Source organism: Ambystoma mexicanum, chromosome 8 (assembly GCF_040938575.1).
Source record: "Ambystoma mexicanum isolate Mex_15411 chromosome 8, UKY_AmexF1_1, whole genome shotgun sequence".
Classification (NCBI taxonomy): Eukaryota; Metazoa; Chordata; class Amphibia; order Caudata; family Ambystomatidae; genus Ambystoma; species Ambystoma mexicanum.
In genome coordinates, this window is record NC_090929.1 from 182,966,871 (window position 1) to 182,980,441 (window position 13,571).

Genomic DNA, 13,571 nt, shown 5'->3' on the forward strand with positions numbered 1-13,571 from the left:
AATAATCTGATTCAAAACATTTGAACCTGCCCATAACTGCATCATAGGAATCGTGTGTTCTTTCTCCGATTTTAAACCTGTAAAACTGTCATTTTGCCATTCTGAATCATTATTTCATTTCTGAAAAACTACCTTCATAAAATCGTCCGTATCGCTTCTAACAAGCATAGAATCGACTTGCTACTCCTTATAGTTCCTCCGTAATCGCGATTGACGCACTCAGAAAAAAGTGCATTGAATTGACAGTTTGCTTCATTTCAACCACGTGTAAAAATATCTGTCTTTTGCGTCCATTACTGAATCCATTACTGAATCCATTACTGAATCCCGTTTTCAACCTGATAACCATCCCTGAATCATTGGTAGGGCTCACCTGAACTGATTTAAAGTATCTCTCACTCACCCTGAACCTCTAGAGGGAATTAAAAGCATTTCAGCATATTTTTCACTTCATTGCCACCACATTTAAAAGGATCTTGCCTGCTTTAAAATCATACCTGTTTTCTTCTAAGCTCACTGGGGGGAACTGGAACTTTGAACTACATTTGATTGTATTCCTGAGAACTGTGTGCTCTCCTTTCCATCTTTTTATATTGCATAAGGGGGGAGGGGATGAATTGCCAAAAGGGGAAAAGTGATTACATTGTCTTTTGTTGAAATCAAATCAAGGTTATTCCTGTGTTGCATTCTTTTCCATCATTGTTTTTCCTTGAAACCATAAAGGTATTATCTGCTACTTTACCCTTTCTATACCAATTCCTAAGTGATTAAGTAAGCATACAATTGTCATATTATCAATTGTTGATCACGGTAATATTCATAAGGGTGCTATCAAATATTAATTTATTTATAAAAGTGTAATATATATATATTGTTTAATTTTTCCAATAAATCTTTTAAATTGCAAAACAAACCTACTTCTTGGCTCAGTGAGGTCAGGGGGATTCAAAGATAGGGGTGTCATACAAGGGTTTATCATCCAGGGTATAACTTGCTTTAAAAATATATAAATAAGGGCTTCCCTTGGGCGTCCCAGACGAGGCACTGACTTAGTGGGATTGCTTGATTGGAGTCACTTGACAGGTAAGAATAACAATAATACCCTTGCAGGCAGGCTGGATTGACGATCAGGGCCTATAAATTGAGGGTGGGCCAATAACAGCTGTTACAGCCCATTCCCCAGAGCTGGCGATAGAAACCCTGGGATCTTAAAAGTCATCTACAATAGAGGACGACGGTTCACAAGATGCTGGTTCTCACAGCCTGGTAGAAAACATAGTTAGGGGACAAGGCACACAAATAATAACACAGAGAAGTTAAGGCCATGCCCAGGGAAATGGGTAAGGATGATCTTTTTCCTACCTTCGCTTTTACATAAATATCACCTTTGAGAGCAGCTCGATCGCATATTTCATACAAGATGGCAAAAAAGAGGATTAGATAAAATAGTATTAGTTTTCCTGCTGGAGGGGAATAAGTACATTCCTACTCGATAGAAACAAAAAAAAAACATTCTGAGACTAGGCAAAAACAGAAGAGAGAAAATATACCAGCAGGAAAGAGAAAGAGAGAGAGAGGGGGAGGGAAAGGGAGAAGGAGAGGGAAGTGTATGGTTAGCAGAAACAAAGATTAAAAGTCACGGAGAGAACGATGCATAGAGTGAATATTATGCCTAAAGACCCCACTGGCAGGTTAGGGGAATAAAGTAAAAAACTATACATAAAGGATAAAACAAGCAGACTAGTGCTAAATAAAAGAAGACACCAATGATACACACGCTTTGGGAAGGGCATTACAGGAAAACAGCACAAGAAACATGAAAAGCAGCAACTGATGGCAAAGACTACAGAAAACAGGAAGTGATTCCCAGAAAATAATGTCAAGGAAAGTTACAGAATGCATAGGTGTTCCCACTATGATGGAGATTTCGGATAAAGGATCAACCACAGTACTGGGCTGTAACAGTTACCTGTGCCTTGACAGCCAGATGAAATGCCCCCTTCTTGAAGGGTAGTAAATCGTCGCTTATGTTCCTAGTTCCCTCTGGGTACACCCATACTTTCAACTGTGCAATAGAAGGAGGATAAAAAAAAACGTTAGGCTCGTTTAATCGCATTATACTTTACATACAGTTACATGCTAGTTGTTTTAAAATGGTTTAATACAAAGTTATTTTATCCTCAGCTATCAACTCGCCAGAACTTCTCCCAATCACCTCAGCTTTTGGGCTCCACAATCAAAAGCATCTGCGCTGATACAGCAAACCATGCTGACCTGCCTGGAGCCATCCAGGTGTTATAGAACAAGGGTGCTTCATGGGTGAGCGGTGTTGGGCGGAGAGGTGGCATGCAGTGCCACTTTACATAAGGCCGCTCCTGGTCTTTCATTCCATCTTCCTACGAACCTCTAAAATAACATGCTGAGGCATTACTATGGCGGCCACCCCCAATGTTACGTAATGACGACCTGGGGAAAATGAGATGGGGCCAAGGGAACAATAAATCAAGTATTCACCAAGGCCTAGAAGTGATGCAGGGCAGAAACCGTCGATGGTGAACTATATGCCTTCACAAATGGATATAATAGCTGACCCAAGAAAATAACTGAAAGGCCTTATAACGAGACAGGAAGGCCAGTGATGGAGAAATCTATTGACATCACATTCCTTCTCTGTAACTACCGAGGTACTCCTTTGACTTTCAAGACAGTGGAGTTTGGTATCGATCGATCAACTTGGACCGATCTCTAACTGTAGAAACACATCACTCTGATCATTAAGGACCGAGTTTGAGGCTCCAGTACTGATTCTGCCATACTGAATTGGTGAGACTTCAAACATTGTTTAGTGTAAACAACACACGCCTTACTCGTCGGTCAGTGAATATCAACCCCTACTGTTCATAGAACAATTAACAACTCGCTTCTATACATCTGCTTCCTTTCATTGCTCACAGCCGACACTAGATGTGCTGATTCTATGCCAAAATAGTGAGTGGTGTTTGAATACAGCTAAAGTCGAGTAATGGACCAACAGTCCTGCAGCAATCCTGCCATCGCAATGGAACAGTACTATCTTAGCACAATTATACAACATGCTCATCCAAACTATATACATATTATACTCCATGCACTTACGTTATCCTTCATCATAACTTCCCCAACTTCCTCCATCACCTTCTTGGCATCAGTTGTCCGCTTCTTGTTGATATAGATAACGCCCCCCAGGTAGGTGATCAAGCCCACTGATCCTGCAAAGATCAAAGCCTTTTTGGCAATCTGAACACATCTATCAGGTAGAATCTCCATCAAACCTGCCAAAAAAAGAATAGGCTTTTTATTTTCTTATTGTGTTATGTTAATAAGATATGTAACATGTAACGTATTGTTTCTTTGCTTCCTTGAAATATGTGCGACTTATTTTATTATGAAAACATTGGCAGAGAGATGATGGCATTTTTTTAAATATATATATTGGTTTGCTTGTTGTCACTGTGAACTTGATCCCACACAGCTTACATAGCAAAACTGAAAACACAGAGCAATCGATCCAACTTTAACGTGAAAATAGCTTTATTCAATTAAAAACAGTTCATATTTCACCTGTTAACAAGCATGGACTAAAAATAACTCTTAAAAAGTCAAACACTCATCTTTATGCGCCTTGCGTTCCACCCCTATGCAGGGACTTCCTCAGGTGAAGTGAATCAATTTGCTTTGCACAAACCTACTTCTATTTCCACTCATTCTAGGGATCCAATATATTTGAAGTCATGAGACTCACCCCTAAGGTTACCTATATCTATATACCTAAAATGTGAGCGGCCATCTTGGCCCTGTTCCGTAATACTAGTTCATGTGGATATTCATGGAAAATAATCTTGTATAATTATCTGTTTTCAGAGACTGTTACCAATTTTGGCTCTCTCATGAGTCATTAAATTGTACTAAATAGTACTTATTATTTTTTGTTCACTCTGCCGATCTGCCAAATATCGTAATTTATTCACAACAGTAATGTACTGCATGTAGAGTTTTTGGCTGTCATCAACCATGAAGACTAGCAGTAATGCAGCAGCATTCATGCTTGCGAAACCCCTAAAAATCTAAAGAGCAATTTAAAAAAATGATCTTTACTTTCAAGCCCACTAGGGCGGAAATGTTGCACTGAGCTAGACAAATTTGCAACTAATATGACAGCTATACATTATTCACTGAGCCGATTGAATGAAACCAGGCATGTTAGTGCTGCGAGCTGCAAATACGGTTTGCAGCACTGTAGTATCTTGCAGCGTCGACAACCGAAATCATAATTGGTTGTCAGGGTTGCAGGATAATAAATTGAAAAAAATGGTCTTGAAAGTAAAGATCATTTTTAAAATTGCACTTTAGATTTTTATTGGTATGGTGTAGCACTGGTCACTTTAAGAAGGAAGCACATTGAGCCCACTGGGGCACGACCAAAGTTAAATGTCCAAAGTGTACAATGCTTTAACTATGCAAGATTATCCATAGAGAAAATAGGTTGGTCTTTCGCAAGAATGAATGACGCAACATTACTGCTAGTCTTCATAATTGATGACTAGTCTTCATAATTGATGACTTCCAAACACTCTGTACATGCAGTACATCACTGTTGTGAATAAATTACGATAGATGGCTGAGCGAACAAAAAAACAAGTACTATTTAGTACAATTACAATTACTCATGAGAGCGCCAACATTGGTATTAGTCTGTGAAAACAGATCATTGCACAAGATTATTTTCCATGAATATCCACATGGACTAGTTAGAATAAGTAGAAACAGAAGTAGGTTAGCGCAAAACACATTGATTCACTTTGCCTGAGGAAGTCCCTGCATAGGGGTGGAACGCAGGGCACATAAAAATTAGTGTTTGACTTTTTAAAAGTAATTTTTATAAGTCCATGCTGGTTAATATGTGAAATATGAACTGTTTTTAATTGAATAAAGCTATTTGCACGTTAACGTTGAATCGAGTGCTCTGTGTTTTCAGTGTTGCTATGTAAGTTGTGTGTGGTCAAATTTACAGTGACAACAGGCAAAATAACAGCTGTATGTCTAATGGGTTGGCCATTAACCTTGTAGCAGAGCAGGCAGTAAGAGTGGAATATGGGATACATTACTCACCGTAATCGCATTTCTGATGCTTGTATCTGCTTAGATTCACATGCTGTGCATAGGCCGACAACTAGTGGAAGCTGCGGAGTATTACAGTTTGTTTTTCGAACTCGAAAATGGGCATCGACATAGGGCGTGCCAGTAATACTATCCCTAATGTGACATCCACTGTACCCATGATCCCTCACACGTGTAGGACCCACAGATTGTATTTTTCGGACATGAGGTAGCATGAGGAGTAGCGTGAGTACAGATTATCCAAGCAGATAGATAGATAAGACTACAAGCATCCATGCGCCTTCTCTCAGAGGGGAAGAAGGGTGGGCGCATGTGAATCTAAGCAGATACAAGCATCAGAAATACGATTACGGTGAGTAATGTATCTCTTCTGAGGCTTGTTGAATCTGCTTAGATCACATGCTGTGCATAGATTAGCAAGCAGTGTTAGAAGAAGGTGGCGGGATGTGAGAAGTTCATGTATCGAGCAGATGTCTTAGAACCGCTTGTCCCACACTTGTGTATCTGTCTTGGAGTGAGTGTCAATGCAGTGGTGCTGCGTGAAAGTGTGTTTTGAGCTCCATGCAGCTGCTTTGCAAATGCTGTCTAGAGGGACATTTGCAATGAAAGCCAGAGTGGCTCGTGTGCTCCTTGCAGAGTGAGCTCTGTCCGTAAAAGGCAGTGTCTTGTCTTATTGGGAATAGCACAATTGTATACATCTGACTATCCAGCTAGAGATGGCATTCTTTGAAATGCGGTCCCCTTCTCTGCTTGGTGCTATGGAGACAAACAGTTGATCTGTTTTTCTTAGCGGTTTGGTCTTGTCTACACAGTAGAGGACCGCTCTCCTCACATCTAGTGTGTGGAGTTTTACCTCAGCTGAGCTGGTGGGTTCCTGGAAGAAAGCCGGTAGCTCAATACACTGGTTTACGTGAAATTTAGAGATGAACTTAGGGGAAAACCAGCTAGTCTTTGTGTACAACACAGAAAGGATCCTGCACTGACAATGCTTGTATTTCACTAACTCTTCTTATGGAAGTGATGGCCACTAAGAAGGAAGTTTTTTAAGTCAGGTGTTTGAGACTAGACTTGTGCATCGACTCGAAAGGGGGTCCTATGAGCTTAGCGAGTACAACATTGAGATCCCATCCAGGCGGCGGGTTCGGAATTGGAGGGTGGCGTCATCTTACTCCCTCCATGATTGCTTTGATGACAGGTACCTTCCACCATGAGACTTTATTGTGGGAAGTGGTGTAGGCTGACAAAGCCGCCAGGTGGACGTTTAAGGAGGTGAATACTAACCCTGCATCTAGCAAGTGCAGCATATAAGTTTGAATGTGGAAAGGGGTACATTCTATGGGGTTCATTTGTTTAGACTGCCACCAAATTACAAATCTCCTCCACTTGTCAAAATAACAGTGCCTAGTGTTAGGCTTTCTTGATTCTTTTAAGATATCCATACATCTTTGTGGCAGATTAAGATGTCCAAACTCTATGACCTCAGGAGCCATGCTGCCAAGTTCATTGATTGAGGTTGAGGGTGCACTGTTAGTCCCCCGTGCTGTGTAGATTGTACGGGCATGGGAGATTGATGGGATCGCACACCGCCAGTTTGCGCAGATGTGGATACCAGGGTTGTCTTGCCCACATAGGAGCAACTAGGATGAGCGTCACCTTTTCTTTGTGGATCTTGTTCACCACCTTCCTCATTAAAGGTGTTGGGGGAAAAGCGTAAGCAAATCTCCCAGGCCAGTTCATCCATAGGGCCTTCCCCTTGGAGCCTGGCTGGGGAACCTGGACGCATTGTCTGGGCATTCTCTGTTTTCGCTTGTAGCAAACAAGTCTATTGTGCGGAAACCCCATTGATAGAAGAGGTATTCTACTACCTCTGCGTTGCCACTTGTTTTCTTCTGGTAGGGGATCTCTGCTCAATGAGTCTGCGAGAGAGTTGAGTACCCCTGGAACGTGCTGTGACGATAGGAATATTCTCCGTTTCAGTGCCCATTTCCAAATTTGTTGCGCAAGCCAGGACAGATTTGGAGAATGTGTGCCCCCCCTGTTTGTTGATGTAAAACATCGCTGTAGTGCTGTCTGTCAGGATTTGCACAGATGTGATCACTAGGTGCGGTTCGAACGTCTGAAGGGCCTTGAATACTGCCAGTAGTTCTAGCAGATTGATGTGGTTCTGTGCTGCCGTGTGAGACCACAGACCCTGAGCTGTGTGGTGAAGGTAGCAAGACCCCCACCCAGCAAGTGAGGCGTCCGCCGTGACAGTCGCTTGTACATCCGGATTGTAGAAGGGTTTCTCCTTCAGCAGATTTTCTCTTGTCCACCAGCGAAGATTTTGTACTAGTATTGGCGAAAACGACCACTAGATCATCCCACTAACCACTTGCCTGAGACCACTGTCTCACCAATCACTCCTGCATGGGTCGCATGCGCAGTCGCACGTGAAGATCCAGGTAGTTGCAAGATGCCATCATGCCTAGCCATGCATCGCTTTGTCCACCCTTATCTGGCAGCCGGCCTGATAATGTGGTATTTTCAGTAACATTTTCTGGACTCTTTCCTCTGATGGAAAGACCAACCCCTCTTGTGTGTCTATGACAGTTCCTAGGAACTGTTTGGTGGTGATTGGCACAAGGCTTGATTTATTCTCGATGTAAAAGCCCAATTGGAAGAGTAGGTTGATAGTTTTCTGAATGTTTTGCCTGCAAATTAGGGGGGACTCCCCTGTAATCAGTCAGTCGTCCAGGTAAGGGTACACTGGGATTGCCTCCCTGCGCAGGTGTGCTGCCACCCCCGCCAGTACCTTCGTGAATACCTTTGGAGCAGATGCTATTACAAAGGGTAGCACTTTGAATTGGTAATGTTGATTGGTTATCTTGATACGCAAGAATCTTCTGTGCGCTGGGAACATTGACATATGAAAATGGGCATCTTTCATATCCAATGTTGCCATGTAATCCCTCTTTTTTTTTAGTGGAGGGATTTCTGCTTGTAGCGTAGTCATGCAGAACGTTTAAAATTAGGGTAAATTATGTTTGGATATCCATCTAAGGGATACCGTTATCAGCGAAACTAAGAACTCATCTAGTTTCAGAGATTAGTCTGTTTGCAGCTTTTGGCAATACCTGTTGTATATATTTATTGAAACCCCACCATAGCTGCACCACAAATGGGGTACCCCTATCATTGTTAGTATATGCAGAACTTTTGTGGCTTGACATATTTGTTTGCAGGGCGCAAATCTAATACTAGGCGCATTGTTAAATCTTTCTTTGGCACAAGGAAGTAAGTTGAATAAATACCCTTGTTTACCTGGTTGTCCAGGACGACTTTGATGTGTTCATTGGAATGGGTCGTTTGTCGTGGGGGGTGGTTCTGGGGTTACTCGAGGAGCTCTATCCAATATCCGACTGTTACAGTGGACAGCACCCATCTGTCTGTGATGATTGCCTCCCATGCGCGGGTGAAGGTGGATGTGCGGCCTTCTTCTGGTGAGGCATGGGAGGGCACCTGGAGAGGATAGTCATTGCTTTTGAGGTGGAGTGCCATCTCGGGAGGAGTTGCCTCTAATGCGTCCGTGGGATCTGCACGCTCCTCTTGTGTAATTCTGGGAGGACTGACCCTGATTGTTTCCCCAGGTAGTACCTTGGCTCTGGATATAAGTGGAACCCCTCTATGAATTTTGGCCTCGTGAGCGACAAAAGTTCCTGTTTCCCCTCTGGCCAGTAGGTTTATTGGTAAGTTTGCCCAATGACTTGAGAGTATCATATTCGTCTTTGGCCATCTTTAAGGGGACGACAGCATTGCCAATGAGCACATTGGGCTCAACAGGAATGTTGATAAGGGTTGTTTGTGTCTCTGGTTTAAAATTCGATTGGCGCAACCAAGCGTGACGCTTGATAATAGTACCCTCTGCTATTATCCTGCCTGCGTTGTCTGCGACTTCAGGATTGGTTTTTAATAAGCAGCTTGACACTGCTCTGCCTTCTGCGACCACCTGGGCAAGCTGAGACCTAAGTGGTTCTGGGGCCAAAGATGGTAAGGCCGAGACCTCATCCCATTTGTGGCAGTTGTAACTGGCCAACAGGGTAGAATTGCTAGCAATCCTAGTCTGGAATGCCACAGAGGAGGCCACCTTTCTGTCCATCGTGTAAAGCCTCTTGCTTTCCTTATCAGGCGGGGCCTCAGAGGAAGCTAGGGGAGTACCAGCCCTCTTTCTTGTTGTAGTGACGACTAATGAATCGGGCTTCAGCTACCCTCTGATATTCGGCGGGTCAGAAGAAGCAGGTCTAAATAGTTTCTCTATGCAGGGGTTCACAGCCCGCGTAAGATTCTCCATCGATGGCTGTATTTTTTGCTGAATGGACTTGAGGAGAGGGATAAACTACGTGACAGCCTTCTTATCTTCTAGGTTTTCTTCTACAAAATCCTTATTGTATTTATGCGTTTCTATCTGCTGTACTTCCTGCGTTTCTATCTGAAAAGGTTCTGCCGCCTTGACGAGCACTTCATTTAGTAGGGGTTGGTTGTCAATGGGTGAGTCCATGACCGGGGGATCCTGATCAACAGGAGAGTCCATGGGATACATATTTGTCTCGGGGTCAACCTCAGGGTCTTCATCATCCCTGTAATAAGGGTCTGCTGCCTCTTGAATAGAGAGGTCTTCATGGTCGGAATCTGGGTCATAGAGATCAATGACTGTGCCTTGCACTGGATTTTCGGGGTGACACCTCTTACCAGGGGGTTGAGCAGGGATCTTTGATCCAGAGGGTGATGTAGTGGTTGGAGTGGAGTGGAAACATTTGAAATAGGCAGGGTTCTTTTCATAGAAGGTTGCTATGAAGGACATCCTCTTCATGGCTCTGTGTATATCCTCAACCGACCATTGTGCAGAACTAGGGATGACCAATGGTTGGAAAGGAGCCCTAAATCTTCATCTGTAGGAGGAAGTAATACAGGTTCTTTGGGCCTAGCCTCGTGAGATTTCTCCTTATGAGGGGTGGGTCTAGCCTCTTGAGGGGTCTTTTTGCACTCTTTCTCCCTACCCTGGCCCCCTGAAGTGTATTTCCCCGACTGTTTGGGCCTAGTACCTGATTTGACGCAGAACGTCGAATTTCGGGTGCAGGCTGAACCAGAGCCTCATCCGCGGTCGATCGGCCCTCAGTGATTTTGTTTCGTGCAATGTCCATACCATCCTTCGACGGCCGGGACCTATCATGCGGCGATCTCAAATGAGAGTGCCCAGAGGACTGAGAGTCCACATACCTTTACCTGGGCGTCATGCGTTGCTGTCCGCTCGACACATGTGTCGAGTCTCGGCCTTGGGTTGTGTGCTTAGTAGTGGATGAAGTGATATCACTTCGCGCCGGGTGTTGTCCCCATAACAAGACTGCCGGCCTGTCTACTGGGGTCAGGGGACTGCGCTTGGGTAACCGAAGCCACCCCGTCGCCTTCGCCGTCAGAAACCGCGGTATTGCTGCTGTAGCTGAAAGCACCTTCTACTTCCATGGCATCAAGTTGCCTGGCGTAGTGGGCCCAGCGTTTGGTAGATCGGTCCTTCAGAGTCTTGGTCTTGAAGAGCCTACACGCTTGACAAGTGGTCTCTCGGGAGACACAGGTTACAGACTTGGGGCCTGATCACGACTTTGGCGGTAACCCTTAAATCCAGCGGTAGCGCTAATACCGCCGGATTTAAGGGTCCGCCAAATCAGGACTTCAGCGGATTTCACCCGAGCTAAGGGCTGTGGTAATTTGCGCTATTACCACTTTAATCGCAGAGCGCGATTTTTCCCCATTGAGCCCAATGGGGAATGGGGAATTCCCGAATGGGCTCAACGGGGAATGGGGAATTACATTACCGCCGAACTCGTGATCCGGCGCTATTAGCGCCGGGGAGTTCGGCGGTAGGGCTAATACCGCCGGTGGTAATACCGCCGGCGTTATCGCCAAAGTCGTGATTAGGCCCTAGGTGTTTATCGACCCACGGAAATTTCCTATTACAATTGGGGCAAAATTTAAAGGGGATCTTGTCCATAACGGAAATATATGGCAGCTAGGCGAATGTAGTGTAAGAAAAGGGCATATACATTCTAAAATTACCTCCCCCTTCTCTCCATACTGTGTGGGCTGAAGCCCGGGGCGGCCTTCCAAGGACAAAATGGATCAATCGTGGGAATCTTACGACAGTCGTCTTTCTTGTCTACACCGGCATGTTGTTTCGATAGTGGGTGGTATAAAGGATAAAAAGAATAAACTATTGGTAATTGAATTTTAGTAAATGGCTATAAGCCGAAAGAGGAACTCTGCTATAAGCGTCCGTCTACAATGGTGAAAAAAACAATCTGAGGGACCTTGACACGTGAGGGACCATGGGTACAGTGGACGTCACACTAGGGATAGTATTACTGGCATGCCCTGTCCACGTCCCTTTCGAATTTCGAAAATAACAACTGTAATACTTTGCAGCTTCCACTAGATGTCGGCCTATGCACAGCATGTGATCTAAGCAGATTCCACAAGCCTCAGAAATATACGTTCCCAACGCGCACATTTATTCATGCACTTTGGGAGTGCCACATTTTGATGGCCTTTTAACTTTTGTGCCATTTTTGTAAGGCACCAATAAAGATGTTAATTTTTATAAATACTTTTGGTGTCCGGATCTTTGATTTCATGGATGTGGAGAGTGCGACTCACCCTGCGTGATGTCTATCAGTGCTCAGAAGATATATATATATATATCCTAGGTCGGCGGTTGCTGCCCTATAGTTATGTGCTAAGCTTGAGTCATACGAAATCCGAAAATTTGATTGCTAATACCTTTTGACTTGCATGACGGATTTGGAGGACATTTTCCGAACAAAAGGTTTGTCACAGGCACCCACCCGCCCAAGACTGGAGATTTTGTGAAAGATTCATAAAAAAACGAAAAAGCTATTAAAGCAAAAAAAATACGCTGTTTTAGAGCTACTCCCATTAATTTTCTCATAGAGAAAAAAGGCCAAAAAGTCAAAGTGCAAAAACTGCTGGGTGGATTTGAACCAAATAAGAAACAATATGGTCATGGAGTGTTGGACTGTTTTCCAGGACGGGTTTGGAGTTAATCCGTCCAGTAGTTTTAAAAATGTTTGATGGGCAAATAACAGCCATATCTCTCCCATGGTGCTTTGCAGCAGAGAGGCTTTTCAGAAATGAAAATCCTCCATTTTGTTTTTGCTTGATGAAAGCGATAACTAAGGTCATACCGAAGTAATGAGAAAACAAGAAGTGCTCAAAAAGCTATTTGGAGTAGGAAAAAGGATGCAATTGCATTTGATTAGAGGTGGGGCGGGGGAAAGAGGATACCATGTGTAAATTGGAGAGTTGGGGCGGTCTGGGCAACCAGTTACAGCTGGAACGTTTTGGGATTATTTAGGGAATACTGGATGAATTTTGCGAGATTTCCCTGGATACAACGGAAGAAGCGCTTGGAATAGAAAATGCGTCACACGAACAAAAGAGAAAAAGAGGGCAATGGGAGAGGGCCAGGGAGGGAAAAATCAGATGAGGGGAGTGGGAGGACCCATGGAAAGAGGAGGTGGCACTTGGTGAGTCCCTGAGAGGACTGGTAAGAGTATTTGATTTTCAAACATTTTCAGATTGTCTGGGGAATACTGCAGACATTGGTACTTCATTGCCGCTCTAAATTTAGTTCATTGCCCTTATCGGCAGACTACTGGGGGAATCCTGCGGAAATCTTAAGAGAGTGAATACAAACAGACATTTTACCTACAGTGATCACATCTACTAGACAGAGGGTAATGGGTCTTTGGGCCAGTGTCTATGGCCAAAGGCCATAGCTAGTGGACCCCAAAGAAACATATTGGTGCAACATGTAATGTGGACACAGCCCAAGGCCATGGCTAGAAGACACCAAAGAAACCTATTGGTGCAGCAGGTACAGTGGGCACGGAGAAACAAACTCTCCACAGCGATCACATGCTAATGCCCCTGAAGACAATTCAAGTCTTCCTGATGTAGAGTGTTTTACATCAGAAGAGATACCCGACTCATATATTCTAACTAAGCCAATGGAGAAACCCTGAGTTGTTTTCCTGAAAAAACAAATTGAAATTGATGTATTTTTATATTTGGGGGGGTTCCCCTCAAACCCCCCCATCCACTATTGTTTGCTTACCTATTCCCGACCTCACACCCCTTATATATATTTTTCCAACCCCTCTCCCCCTATATATTGCAATTGTTTTTTTCTGTAAAATGTACTCGGGGGAGGGGAGAGACATCAAAATTACACCCGTCGATGAAAGAACACAAAGGTTGTCATTCACCATAAAGACAATTATAAACTCATAGCAAAAGGACACACCCCAGTAGGGAATGAGACCAGGGGAAAGGTTGTGAGTAAAACAAAGATTTATAGAGAATAA

General features: G+C 43.8%; 1 protein-coding gene across 2 annotated transcripts in view; it reads right to left on the reverse strand.

Annotated features, from left to right (window-relative positions):
• The window catches only part of AGPAT2 (1-acylglycerol-3-phosphate O-acyltransferase 2), an 818,715-nt gene that overhangs the window by 302,405 nt on the left and 502,739 nt on the right, over window positions 1–13,571 (reverse strand). For both annotated transcript variants that reach the window (XM_069609592.1, XM_069609591.1), the window contains exons 3-4: window positions 3,136–3,311; window positions 1,970–2,065 (exon numbers count right to left, since the gene is read on the reverse strand). In XM_069609592.1, coding sequence (XP_069465693.1) covers window positions 1,970–2,065; window positions 3,136–3,311 — 272 coding nt within the window. The remainder of the gene's footprint in view (window positions 1–1,969; window positions 2,066–3,135; window positions 3,312–13,571) is intronic.